The sequence below is a fragment of the Callorhinus ursinus genome, unplaced genomic scaffold (genome assembly GCF_003265705.2).
Source record: "Callorhinus ursinus isolate GAN/ISIS: 27379988/994484 unplaced genomic scaffold, GSC_fseal_2.0 scaffold116, whole genome shotgun sequence".
In the NCBI taxonomy this organism is placed as follows: Eukaryota; Metazoa; Chordata; class Mammalia; order Carnivora; family Otariidae; genus Callorhinus; species Callorhinus ursinus.
In genome coordinates, this window is record NW_027397178.1 from 775323 (window position 1) to 788538 (window position 13216).

The 13216-nt window shown below is 38.2% G+C and overlaps 1 protein-coding gene and 1 pseudogene across 1 annotated transcript; one reads left to right on the forward strand and one right to left on the reverse strand.

Moving 5' to 3' along the window:
* Positions 1-6996: 6996 nt before the first annotated feature.
* LOC112833372 (olfactory receptor 4N2) lies at positions 6997-7920 on the forward strand. The gene has a single exon (XM_025884494.1). It carries the CDS (start codon positions 6997-6999, stop codon positions 7918-7920), a length of 924 nt encoding a protein of 307 aa, XP_025740279.1.
* A 4196-nt stretch (positions 7921-12116) lies between these two features.
* LOC112833373 (AP-2 complex subunit sigma pseudogene) lies at positions 12117-12859 on the reverse strand (annotated as a pseudogene).
* Between the last annotated feature and the right edge of the window lie 357 nt (positions 12860-13216).

Sequence of the window (13216 nt, forward strand, 5' to 3'; positions counted from 1 at the left end):
CCTTCATTCTTCCCCTCCTGCTATCTTCTTCTTCTTTTTTTTCTTAACATATGTTGCATTATTTGTTTCAGAAGTACAGATCTGTGATTCAACAGTCTTGCACAATTCACAGCGCTCACCATAGCACATACCCTCCCCAATGTCTATCACCCAGCCACCCCATCCCTCCCACCCCCCACCACTCCAGCAACCCTCAGTTTGTTTCCTGAGATTAAGAATTCCTCATATCAGGGAGGTCATATGATACATGTCTTTCTCTGATTGACTTATTTCACTCAGCATAACACCCTCCAGTTCCATCCACGTCATTGCAAAAGGCAAGATCTCATTCCTTTTGTGGCTGCATAATATTCCATCAAGTAAATCTTTAAACAAAACAAAATCAAAAATATCCAATCTAGAGGTGGGAAAACAGTCTGAGAAAGGTGGTATTATTTTCCAAAAACCATGGAACATTTATTGAAGCCAGCACTACATCCTTAGCTTTTCACTTTCTATCTGGCAATCTTTTCACTGTAATGGGTTATTTTTGTGTATATGCTTTTTGATCAGTAAATCAACTATACAATATCTTAAGTCAATCTGAGGATACTTTTTTTTTAAAAGAATTTATTTATTTATTTGACAGAGAGAGACACAGCGAGAGAGGGAACACAAGCAGGGGGAGTGGGAGAGGGAGAAGCAGGCTTCCCATGGAGCAGGAAGCCCGATCTGGGGCTTGATCCCAGGATCCTGGGGTCATGACCTGAGCCAAAGGCAGACGCTTAATGACTGAGCCACCCCGGCACCCCATATTAACTGTGATTTTTAAGATACTGCATTAAAATGTTATTTATCTTGATTGTTAAGGTTTTTGGTACCCTGGTAAATTTTGTGCCTAAGGCAAATACCTCACTTTTCTCACTTTCTCATCCTGGCCCTGCTTGCTTTCCTGATATTAATCTTCCATCACTTATTTACATTTGGGGGTTATTATAAGATATAAATGAAATTTTGCTAACCTTCTATTTACTTTTGACCTAATAAATACGCTTCCAAATAGGGTTCTCTTATCTCATTTACTGATAGGATTTTGGTTTTAGAATTCAGAATTCATCCAGTGTGGCATTATGTGACATATTTAAAAAATATTTATCCCTTCCAAAGCTCTGGTATTTCCCTACACCTAATTTAGTTGACATTTTAATAGCTCCCTTTGGAAATATTCAGTAGGGTTGTGGTAGTCTCAAGTCTCCAAAGCACTTTCTCCATTGCATCATAAAGAGTTAAAGGAGGTTCCAAAATCTAAGGTCACTATGTGAGAACAAATATTTGTGAACAATAAGAATGGTCAGTTAATGGTTTTTTGTTTTTTTGTTTTTTTCAGATGAGGAAGGATGGCTACTTTGTAAGAATTACATAAAACCTCTGGAGACTCAAATTTCCAGGGCTGGCAGTGGTATTCATATTTACAAGAAACAAGGAGAGGACAATGGAGAAGATATTACAGCTATTCTACTGCTTTATCTGCTGCCTTCAAATACAATGGAATAGAGGTCAGAGTTTCAGTAGGAATAGCAGAGCCAAAGATCTAAATTCAGGAGCGTGGCATTTTCTTCCCCTCCCCTAATAGATCTCCATATGGTCTTGATGTTTAGAATTAGTTTAATGGTGCCCAAAAACTTTCATTCTCTTTTATAAGTAAGTGAAATTATCTATAACCTTCAGAAAGTTGACATCTGGTGTTAAAACCAAGGAGCACATGAATGAATGATATGTTTTGTTGTCCTTACAAAGTACAGACGAAAGGAAAGAAACTACAGAAAGTTAGGCTAAAGCCTCCAGAGAAAAAACTTAACAGATTCTATGATTTTGCAGAAGATTAGCCCAGATATCTTAATTTCCATAATACAACATATTTGAGAGTTTCTTTGGTGGCCTATGGTTGTATTATTCAGAAAACAGGGCTTTGACAGAGAAAGTTGTAAAACTGATAAAAGCTTGATATACAAAAAACTGCATTGGCAATTTTACATGAAAAGCTTTACTGCACCTCCACAATTTCTTCTATTAATCACTCAGATTTTTTGGCTACCATCACCCAGGGTTTACCCTACAGCCATTGACAAAGGATCTCGTGGCAATATGTTCATTAATTAGAGTTACCTCTTAATACCTATATATTCACAGCGTTAGCTTTGGTTTAAACATTCTTGAATAAGTTGCTTATTATTACCACATATTTATATACCATGATCCTTATATCCCTCTCTGACAGAAAGAGTTAACACATTATTCTGTGTGAAAGATGAAAAGCCAGCCTTCTGAAAACTGGGTGACTTTCCCAGGGTCATACATTTAGTGAGTTGCTGAGCCAACACTCACTCATTCTAAAAAGGCATTAAAATAATATAAAAGCTTTCCAAACTAAGGATATTTCTACATTATTAAATTGCCTAAAAAATTAAGGAATTTAGAAGTAATTTAACCATCTCATTTTACTGATGAGTGAATTTCCTGGCTGAAGACCTATACATTTGTTTAGTGCTTTATATGTCCATCATTAGCTTCAGTATCAATTAAATCTTTGATCATGTTCTTCAGCTTGATCCATATTTTAAAGAATATGTAAAACTTACTAATTTAAATAACATAAGCTTCAGTCAATATGTTGACAGACATTACACTCAAATTTTTGGAAACTTTGTTAAATATATTCATTTCATTAGAATGATAGTGAGATTTATTAAGAAAAGCAAACCATCTCATTTTATCAGGTTCACTTATATGCAGAAAAAATATATATGAGGGAATGGGAAGTAATTAATGAGTGGTTCAGATTTAGAAAACTGTAAGAAGGATACCAGTCAAGAGAAAATGATTAGTACTGAAGAGTGACTTATAAATTTTATTTTGCAGACTGTTAAGAATGGAATATGGTGGGAAGTGTATTTATTGCTCATTTTTGTTTGAAAGGAACCAACAATAAGGTTTTTGTTTTGTTTTTGGATATAATGGCAAGACAGGCATGGGATGTAGTGGAGTAGCAATGAACCAGAGGACAGGCAGAGAGACGGAAAATATTTCAGACAGCAAAGAACATGAATAAATGATAGGGAGAAAGAAGGGAAGATGATAAAGAAGAGTGAGACTTAAAGTCAGCAAAGTAAATAGGGAAAGAAAATTGGGGGAAATGAGTTCAATAAATTAAAAGGGGAAAAGAAACCATAATCAAAGTTACAAAAATAAATCAGGACAATGAAGACTTGGTGGTAAGTTGAAAGGGGAGAGAAAGGACAGATCATAAGGAAGGAAGCACGAGTGTTTCAAAGAGATGGGGAAGTGAGGCCCTGGGTCTCTAAACACGTGGCTCCAGAGGTTGGTCCGACAAAGGTTTGCACTCTAGGCATGCACAGTTTGCCAGTAGATGTTTGTGTCCCCATCCTAAAAATAAGAGTAGCCCTTCTCCCTCACCTTCCCTACTTCACTACTGTATCATCATCACCACAGTGATAAGAATTTATGAATTAGCTGAAATGGCAAGGAAGACTGGAGATACAGTGGTGGGGATTTAGATTTTTGCTTCAGCTTCTTTTGACAACAGTTTTCCCACTAATTGGCTAAAATGGATATCTTTATTCTGAAAAGGGCCATATTTTGTAGAATTTTCCCCAGCAATTTATTTTATTTTACCTGGAAAAAAATGCTCATCTCGTACATAGTCTCTGGATCTATTCCAGCCACAATTTCAGAATCACAGGTACAGAAGGTACACAAATGAGAAGGGGATAGGTGATGAAAATGAATCAAATATGTCAGGTAGTAGGTAATACCATCTGTGTAGGTGATAGTTAAAAAACAGGGATGCAAGACAGGAAATAGAGTGGAAGAGCCTATCACAAAGAGCTTCAGAAATCCTCTGATAGAGATATCATTGAACACTAACAAATCATGAAATAATACACTCTGAGTGAGCTTGTGGGATTCAAAAAACCCGAGTAAGTAAAAGGGGTCTTTAACTTACATTCTTGAGTATATTTTTATAAGCAGATGATGGAATGAATGTTGAGACAAATGGCTGCCCAAATGTTGAAAAGTTAAGAAGCGAACAGAGAAGCTAATTTGGAGAGCCTACAAATTTTTTTCCATTGGAGAAGCATCTGTTCATGTCTTCTGCCCATTTCTTGACTGGATTTTTTGTTTCTTGGGTGTTGAGTTTGATAAGTTCTTTTTATAGATTTTGGATACTAGCCCTTTATCTGATAAGACATTTGCAAGTATCTTCTCCCATTCCATAGGTTGCTTTTTAGTTTTGTTTACTGTTTCCTTTGCTGTGCAAAAGCTTTTTATCTTGATGAAGTCCCAGTAATTCATTTTTGATTTTGTTTCTTTTACCTTTGGAGATTTGTCTAGCTAGAAGTTGCTACAGCTGTCAAAGAGGTTGCTACCTGTGTTCTGCTCTAGGATTTTGATGGATTCCTGTCTTACAGTTAGGTCTTTCATCCAGTTTGAGTTTATTTTTGTGTATGGTGTAAGAAAGTGGTCCAGTTTCATTCTTCTGCATGATGACTGGGTGTCCAATTTTCCCAACACCATTTGCTGTAACTACTGTCTTTTTTCCATTGAATATTCTTTCCTGCTTTGATGAAGATTAGTTGACCATAGAGTTGAGGGTCCATTTCTGGGTTCTCTATTCTGTTCCATTGATCTATATGTCTGTTTTTGTGTCAGTACCATACTGTCTCGATGACTGCAGCTTTGTAATACAGTGTGCGTACCTGGAATTGTGAAGCCTCCAGTTTTGGTTCTTTTTCAACATTACTTTGGCTATTCAAGGTCTTTTCTGGTTCCATACAAATTTTAGGATTGTTTGTTCTAGCCCTGTGAAAAATGTTGATGGTATTTTGATAAGGATTGCATTGAATGTGTAGATTGCTTTGGGTAACATAGTTAAAATTTTGTGTAGGTCCCACTTTCCCTGTGTGTGTGTGTGATGTTTGTGTATATGTATACTGTGTGTATATACTGATTGATATGTTGAATATGACTTTCCTAAATTCCACCTTCGGCTGTAAGTAGTACAATGGAAACCTGTATATTATCCACTCAATTAGCTCCAGAGACATTTAAAACAAATATTTTTAATGTTTCCTAAAATATGTATCCTAACAATGCACTATATAGATTTACTGTTTTGTTTTGTTTTTTTGGCTTTTCTATTTCTCTCTTCTTTCTTACCCTCATCCTTGTCTCTTCTAGTTTTTCTTTAGCATTTTCTCACAAAGGTTTCCCCTTTTTTGGCACCCCATAGTCCACAGAACTTACTTAAGGCAACTGTGCTATTTAGTTAAATAGTATAGAGGAGCACTGGTATATATCACATTATATTTTTCTGTAGATTAGCAATTTTCAAACTTTAAGAACATTTCATATCTGTGACAAAATTTTTTGAACATGTACCTTAAGTATAAGCAATTTATTTATAAAGTACATATATATCATTATACCAATATGTAAATACCAAAAGTAGCATTTTGAAAAGAATAAAATTAAAATGCCATATGTACATATATGCATAATTATATACATGTAATATATATACTATTTTCTGTTCACTACTCAATGAATCCTCATGTGTCCCCTCTGAAATGAGCACACCTCACTAAACAGCCTGAGCCTTGAGTCTGGATTTTCCCTATAATAACTTAGACAAGGTTCATCTTCTAATTCTAGGCTCTATAAAGATGTGATTTTTAGACTAGCAATATTATTTTTATTTAAACAAAAAAATCCACTGATTAAAGCTGTGTTAGTAATTTCTTTATTTAAATGAAATAGAACACACTTGCATTCTTCTACTACTTGTCAATCAGAACTCATTCTAAACTCAGGTGACCACAGTAGCCTTAATTTTATTATCTTTGAAAGGAATTTATTAGACTATAGGATCTTTATTGTTACTTCTAACTGCTATGATTTTATGCATTGACATAACTAATTTTTAAAAAAATATTATATGGCAAATTTTGTATTGTAGCATATTGTTTGTTGAAAGGCTAAAGGCTCTCCTCCCTTGGGTGTTATACTGGTATCAGAGAAAGGAGAAGACTGGGAGTATATAAGAAGTGTTAATTAATCGAGATGAACAAAGTATGGAGTGGCTACATAAGTGGTATTTAACCAGGGATATAGCTAGGAGATTGCCTCTAAGTTATGTGGAAAGTGGAATTATTATTGGGATCCTGATGATCATTTTGGAGTCAGAGTAATAGAAGGACAGACCAGAGGAGGGTAATAAGAGAATTAATAAGAGAATACAGAGGACAAGGCAGAGAGGAGCAGGTGGGAACTGGGAATTCCACAGGAACAGAAAAAAAAGGAAATACTTAGGAAAAAATTGGACTTGGTGAATGAAAAGAGGTGTAATTTCAAGAAAATAGTTAGGTCTAAGCACAGTACAACCACAAAAATGCAAAGATCTTAATAATTGGAGTTATGTTGTATCTCAATTAGGAAACTTCTCATAAGACTCAGGAAGGTAGCAATCCCAACAAGCAGGATGCCAGATTCTTGAAGTAGAGAGCAGTTCTACAGAAGCTCATGGTTGGATGGGAATAAGAATTGTGATATGAAAACAGTGTTTTTGTTTGTTGGTTTGCTTGCTGTAAGTCTGGAGTTAAAAAAAGTTTGGAGTTTACCCAGGATGTTGGTGAGGGTTGAGACATGTTAATTTTAGCTGATGTGACAAATATGCCAATTTTTTTTTTTTTTTATGGAGGGAAGGGGAGGAAGGGGCAGAGGGAGAATCTTAAGCAGGCTCCATGTCCAATGAAGAGCCAGACTCGGGGCTCAACCTTACAACCCTGAGATCATGACCTGAGCCAGTATCAAGAGTCGGACCCTTAACTGACTGAGCCCCCGGATATGTCAAATATTTTTAGTTGGAGAAGAATGAGGTTCTAGATGGAAGAAACAATAATAACAACTCTGCTTCTTGATGTACTGTAGGCAGAGGAGATGGAAAATGACAACAGCACAGTGGTGAAAGAATTCATCCTTCTTGGTCTGACCCAGTCTCGAGATATTCAGCTCCTGGTCTTTGTGCTAGTTTTAATTTTCTATCTCATCATCCTCCCTGGAAATTTCCTCATCATCCTCACCATCAGATCAGACCCTGGCCTCACAGCCCCCCTCTACTTTTTTTTGGGCAACTTGGCCTTCCTGGATGCATCCTATTCCTTCATTGTAGCTCCCAGGATGCTGGTGGACTTTGTTTCTGAGAAGAAGATAATTTCCTATAGGGGTTGCATCACTCAGCTCTTCTTCTTGCACTTCCTTGGAGGAGGGGAAGGATTACTCCTTGTTGTGATGGCCTTTGACCGCTACATTGCCATCTGTCAGCCTTTACACTATTCAACTGTCATGAACCCTAGAGTTTGTTATGCCTTGCTGTTGGCTCTGTGGCTTGGAGGATTTATCCACTCCATTATCCAGGTGGCCCTCATCCTCCGTTTGCCCTTCTGTGGCCCAAACCAACTGGATAACTTCTTCTGTGATGTGCCACAGGTCATCAAGCTGGCCTGCACAGACACTTTTGTGGTGGAGCTTCTGATGGTCTTCAACAGTGGTCTGATGACTCTTCTGTGCTTCCTGGGGCTTCTGGCCTCCTATGCAGTCATCCTCTGCCGTGTACATGGGTCTTCCTCTGAGGGGAAGAGCAAGGCTGTTTCCACATGCACCACCCATATCATTGTTATATTTCTCATGTTTGGGCCTGGCATCTTCATCTATACTCGCCCCTTCAGAGCCTTCCCAGCTGACAAGGTGGTTTCTCTTTTTCACACAGTGATCTTTCCTTTGTTGAATCCTGTGATTTATACCCTTCGCAACCAGGAAGTAAAAGCTTCTATGAGGAGGCTGTTTAATCAGCACATAGCCTAATTAAAGGGAAAAAAAGAATAAAGAAATCAAGACCAGAGAATTTTATCTGAAATTAATTTATCCATTTCCAAATACTGCATTTATTGAACATCTTCATCAGGACTATTTTAGTCACTGGGAGAAAGAGGTATTGAGACAAGTAAAGTCACTGCTCTCCTAAAGGTACAGTCCAGTGGGACTGCACAGCCATTAAAGATAGAAAATGAACAGAATGGTTTCAGGAGGAGACATAGAAACTAAAAGAAAAGCAAGAGTAGGGACAGATAGATAGATAAGAGAGAGTGTGGGGTGAGGGTAGTAAGTTTATTTTCCATCTTTAACTAGGGTGTTATTGTGGATGTGACATTTTGGCTGTTAACTAGATGAACTAAACAGTCAACCATGCAAACACCTGGAGGCAGAGCATTCTAGACAGAGGAAATAGGTAGTGCAAAAACCTGCAGATGGTAGTGGGTAAATTTGAAGAATACAACAAAGTTCAAATTGAGGTATAGTAAGTGAATATGAAAAAGATTAGAGTTGAATATACCAGGTAATCCAACACAGATATGAGTCTATGAAGTGAATATAAAGAGTTTGATTTTTTTTTGTAATTATAATAAGAAACCATTCTAAGGCTTTAAGCAGCAGAATGATTTCTCACATGCAGTTTCACCAATGTCTTAGGGTTGTAAACTCAAGATTCTGTGCAGATACCAAGAGTTAAAAATTATCACTAAGAGGGAAATATTATATTTCTGAAAAAAATTAAGCTGCCAATTTTTTTCCATAATTAGATGAAGGCCAAAAAAAGCTGGTTATTTTCTTTAAAAAATATTTTTTGAGTATAGTTGTTACACAATGTTAGATTAGTTTCAGGTGTACAACACAGTGTTTTAACATCTCTATATGTTATACTATGTTCAACAGAAGTATAGCTACTGTCTGTCACCACACAACACTATCACAATACCATTGACTATGTTCCCCACGCTGTATCTATTATTCCCTTGACTTATTCTTCCATAATTGGAAGCCTGTATCTCCTGTTCCCTTCGCCCATTTTCCCCATCCTGCCATTGCCCTCCCCTCTGGCAACCATAGGTTTGTTCTCTGTATTTATAAGTCTGATTCTGTTTTTGTGTCTTTGTTTACTATTTGCTTTATTTTAGTTTCCACATATAAGTGAAATCATATGGAATTTGTCTTTCTCTGACTTTTTTTTTACTTATTTATTTAAATTCCAGTTAGTTAACATACAGTGTAATGTTAGTTTCAGGTGTACAATATAGTGATTCAACACTTCCATAAAACACCCAGTGTTCATCACAAGTGCCCTCCTTAATCCCCATCACCTATTTAAACCATCCTTCTATCCACCTCCCTTTTGGTAATCATCTGTTTTTCTCTATAGTTAAGAGTCTGTTTCTTGGTTTGCCTCTCTCTCTCTTTTTTCCCCTTTGCTCACTTGTTTTATTAAATTCTACAAATGAGTGAAATAATAGTGTATTTGTCTGTCTCTGACTTATTTACCCAAAGAATACAAAAATACTAATACAAAGGGATACATGCACCCAATGTTTATAGCAGAATTATCTACAATAGCCAAATTATGGAAAAAGTCCAAGTGTCCATCAGCTGATGAATGAATAAAGAAGATGTGGTATAGATATATACAATGGGATATTACTCAGCCATAAAAAAGAATGTAATCTTGCCATTTGTAAAGACATGGGTAGACCTAGAGTGCATTATGCTAAGCAAAATAAGTCTTTCACTTAGCATAATACACTCTAGGTCCATCCATGTTGTCACAAATGGCAAGATCTTATCCTTCTTTATGGCTGTGTAATATACCATTGTATATATCTATACCACATCTTTTTTATATGTTCATCTATTGATGGGCACTTGGGTTGCTTCCATATCTTGGCTGTTGTAAGTAATGCTACAATAAACATAGTGGTGCCCATATTTTTCAAATTGGAGTTTCATTTTCTTTGGTTAAAAACACAGTAGTGGAATTACTGGATCATATGGTAATTCTATTTTTAATTTTTTAAGGGACCTGCGTAGTGTTTTTCCAACAGGGCACGAGAGTTCCCTTTTCTCCATATCTTCACTAAAACTTACTTCTTTTCTTTTTCATTCTAGCCATTTTGATATGTATGAGGTGATATCAGATTGTGGTTTTGATTTGCATTTCCCTGGTGATTGGTGATGTTGAGCATCTCTTCATGTGTCTGTTGGCCAACTGTCTTCTTTGGGGAAATGTCTATTTAAGTCCTCTGCCCATTTTTTAAAAAATTGGATTATTTGGGTTTTTTTTTTTGGCATTGAGTTGAATTAAGTTCTTTATATATCTTGGACACTAATTCCTTATCAGATATACCATTTGTAAATATCTGCTCCCATTTAGTAGGTTGCTTTTTTGTTTTATTGATGGTTTCCTTCACTGTGCGGAAGCTTTTTATTTTGATGTAGTCCCAATAGTTGATGTGTGCTTTTGTTTCCTTTGCTTATGGAGATATATCTAGAAAAATATTGCTACACCAATGTCAAAGAGATTACTGCCTCAGTTTTCTTCTAGGAGTTTTATGGTTTCAAGTCTCACATTTAGGTCTTTAATCCACTTTGAGCTTATTTTTGCTTATGGTGTTAAGAAAGTGGTCCAGTTTCCTTCTTTTGCATGTAGCTGTTCAGTTTTCCCATCACCATTTGTCAAAGAGACTATATATTCTTCATTGTATATTCTTGCTTCCTTTGTCATAGAGTAATTGACCATGTAAGCATGGCTTTATTTCTGGGCTCTCTATCCTGTCCTATTAATCTGTGTGTCTCTTCTGTGGCACTACCATTCTGTTTTGATGACCACTTTGTAGTACATTATTTTGAAATCTGGAATTGGATACCTCCAGCTTTATTCTTCATTTTCAAGACTGCTTTGGCTATTTGGGATCTTCGATGGTTTCATACAAATTTCAGTATTATTTGTTCTCATTCTTTGAAAAGTGGTGTTGATAGTTTGATAGGGATTGAATGGAATCTGTAGATTGTATTGGGTAGTATGGGCATTGTAACATTAATTCTTCCAATCCATGAGCATGGTATATCTTTCCATTTTGTTGTGTTATCTTCAAAATCTTTATCAATATTTTATAGTTTTCAGAGTAAAGTTCTTTCGCCTCCTCGATTAAGTTTGTTACTAGGGATTTTATTCCTTTTGGTTCAATTGTGAATAGAATTATTTTCTTAATTTCTCTTTCTGCTACTTTGTTATTAGCGTATAAAAACACAAGCAGTTTCTGTGTTGTATACTGCAACTTTACTGAATTAATTTATCAGTTCCAGTACTTTTTTGGTGGAGTCTTTAAGGTTTTTTATATATAGTGTCATGTCATCTGCAAATAGTAACAGCTTAACTTCTTCCTACCAATATGGATGACTTTTTACCTCCTCTGATTGCTGTGGCTAGACTTCCAATACTATGTTAAATAAAAATGGTGATAATGGATATCCTTCTCTTTTCTCCTTTTGGGACCTCTATAATGTGAATGCTTGTTTCCGTGATGTTGTTCAAGAGATCCCTTAACCTATCCTCATTTTATTTTAAAAAGTTCTTTTCTGCTGTTCACCTTGGGTGCTTTCCATTACCTTGTCTTCTAGATCACTGATCTGTACTTCTACATCCACTAAGGCACTGCTGATTCCCTCTAGTGTTTTTATTTCAGTTACTGTGTTCTTCAACTCTCATTGGTTCCTTTCTTTTTTTTTTAAGATTTTATTTATTTATTTGACAGAGAGAGACACAGAGAGAGAGAGAGAACACAAGCAGGGGGAGTGGGAGAGGGAGAAGCAGGCTTCCCACCGAGCAGGGAGCCCGATGCGGGGCTCAATCCCAGGACCCTGGGATCATGACCTGAGCCCAAGGCAGACGCTTAACGACTGAGCCACCCAGGCACCCCTCATTGGTTCCTTTCTATATTTTCTATCTTTTTGTTGAACATCTCACTGAGTTCTTCTACTCCAGCCTGGTGAGCATCTTTAAGATCATAACTTTAAACTCTCATTAAGCATATTGTTTATCTGCTTGTCATTTAGTTATTTTTCTGAGGTTTTTTCTTTTAGAGCTTATCTCTCTGACTCTCCATTTTGCTTGACTTTCTATGTTTCTGTGGATTAGGTAGAACTGCTAAATCTTTCAATCTTTTTTTTTTTTTTTTTTGCGGGGCCACAGGTTTATTGGGGGTTCCACACACGCACTCACAGCATCACATGACAACGGCACGGTTACTCGGTACACGTGAGTGGCCTCCGCCCGCAGTCTCCTCCCTGGTGGCCCAGGCCCAGCTGGGGCCTTCCTCCTGGACCGGGGAGGGAGGGTGCCGGGCAGCCCCAGCCTGGAGAGGGGGCGAGCAGGGAACAGGAGGCCGGGGCGGAGGGGCTGGCCGCCCTCACTCCAGGGACTGGAGCATCAGCAGCTGCTTCAGTACCTTCGTCTGGCTGGTCTCTCGGATCTCGCCGGCCAGGAACATCTCGTCCACGACCGTGTAAACCTTGTAGAAATTGAACACCAGGTCTAGTTCACAGACGTGGAAATACTCATTTAAGACCTCCACGAAGTTGTGGATGGCCTCCAGGTAGGCCAGGTTGTTGTCGTTGACATCCACGCAGATGCAGAAGTAGAGGCCGGCGTAGCGTCGGTAAATGATCTTGAAGTTCCAGAACTCCACAAAGTTGGTGTGTTTGGCATCTCGGACAGTGACCACAGCGTGCACCTCCTCAATCAACTTCTGTTTCTCATCGTCATCGAACTGCATGTACCACTTGGCCAGGCGCGTCTTGCCCGCCCGGTTCTGGATGAGGATGAAGCGGATCATGGCGACCCCCGTCCGGACCCCAGCAGCCCCGGTCCCGCGGCTCCTGGGCGGCTCCGGCTCTCGCAGCAGTTAGGGGACCCAGGGCTCTAAATCTTTCAATCTTAAAGGAATGGTCTTATGTATGGTTGTACCCTATGTAGAGTGTGTGTGTGTGTGTGTGTGGTGACTTTCACTGGATGGCAGGAGCTGTGGCTGGTATGTGCTGGGGGCTATGGGGCACTCTGTGCTGGGTCTGCTCTGGTGGGATGGCCAGTGTTGAAGTAGGCTTGGGCTGGAGTGACCCTGAGACTCTCCAGAGAGTGGGTGCCCTGGAAGGACAGCAGAAGCTGAAGGGGGTGAAAGCTGAGGGGTCTCAGGGCTCTCTATGTACTGTAAGTAAGCCCTGGGAGGACAGTTAAAGCTAAAGTAGATGCGGGCCAGTGTTAATGGTACCTGGG

Excerpts from the sequence above, each read along its gene's own strand:
- LOC112833372 (XM_025884494.1), top strand. The coding sequence starts at position 6,997 with ATGGAAAATGACAACAGCACAGTGGTGAAAGAATTCATCCTTCTTGGT.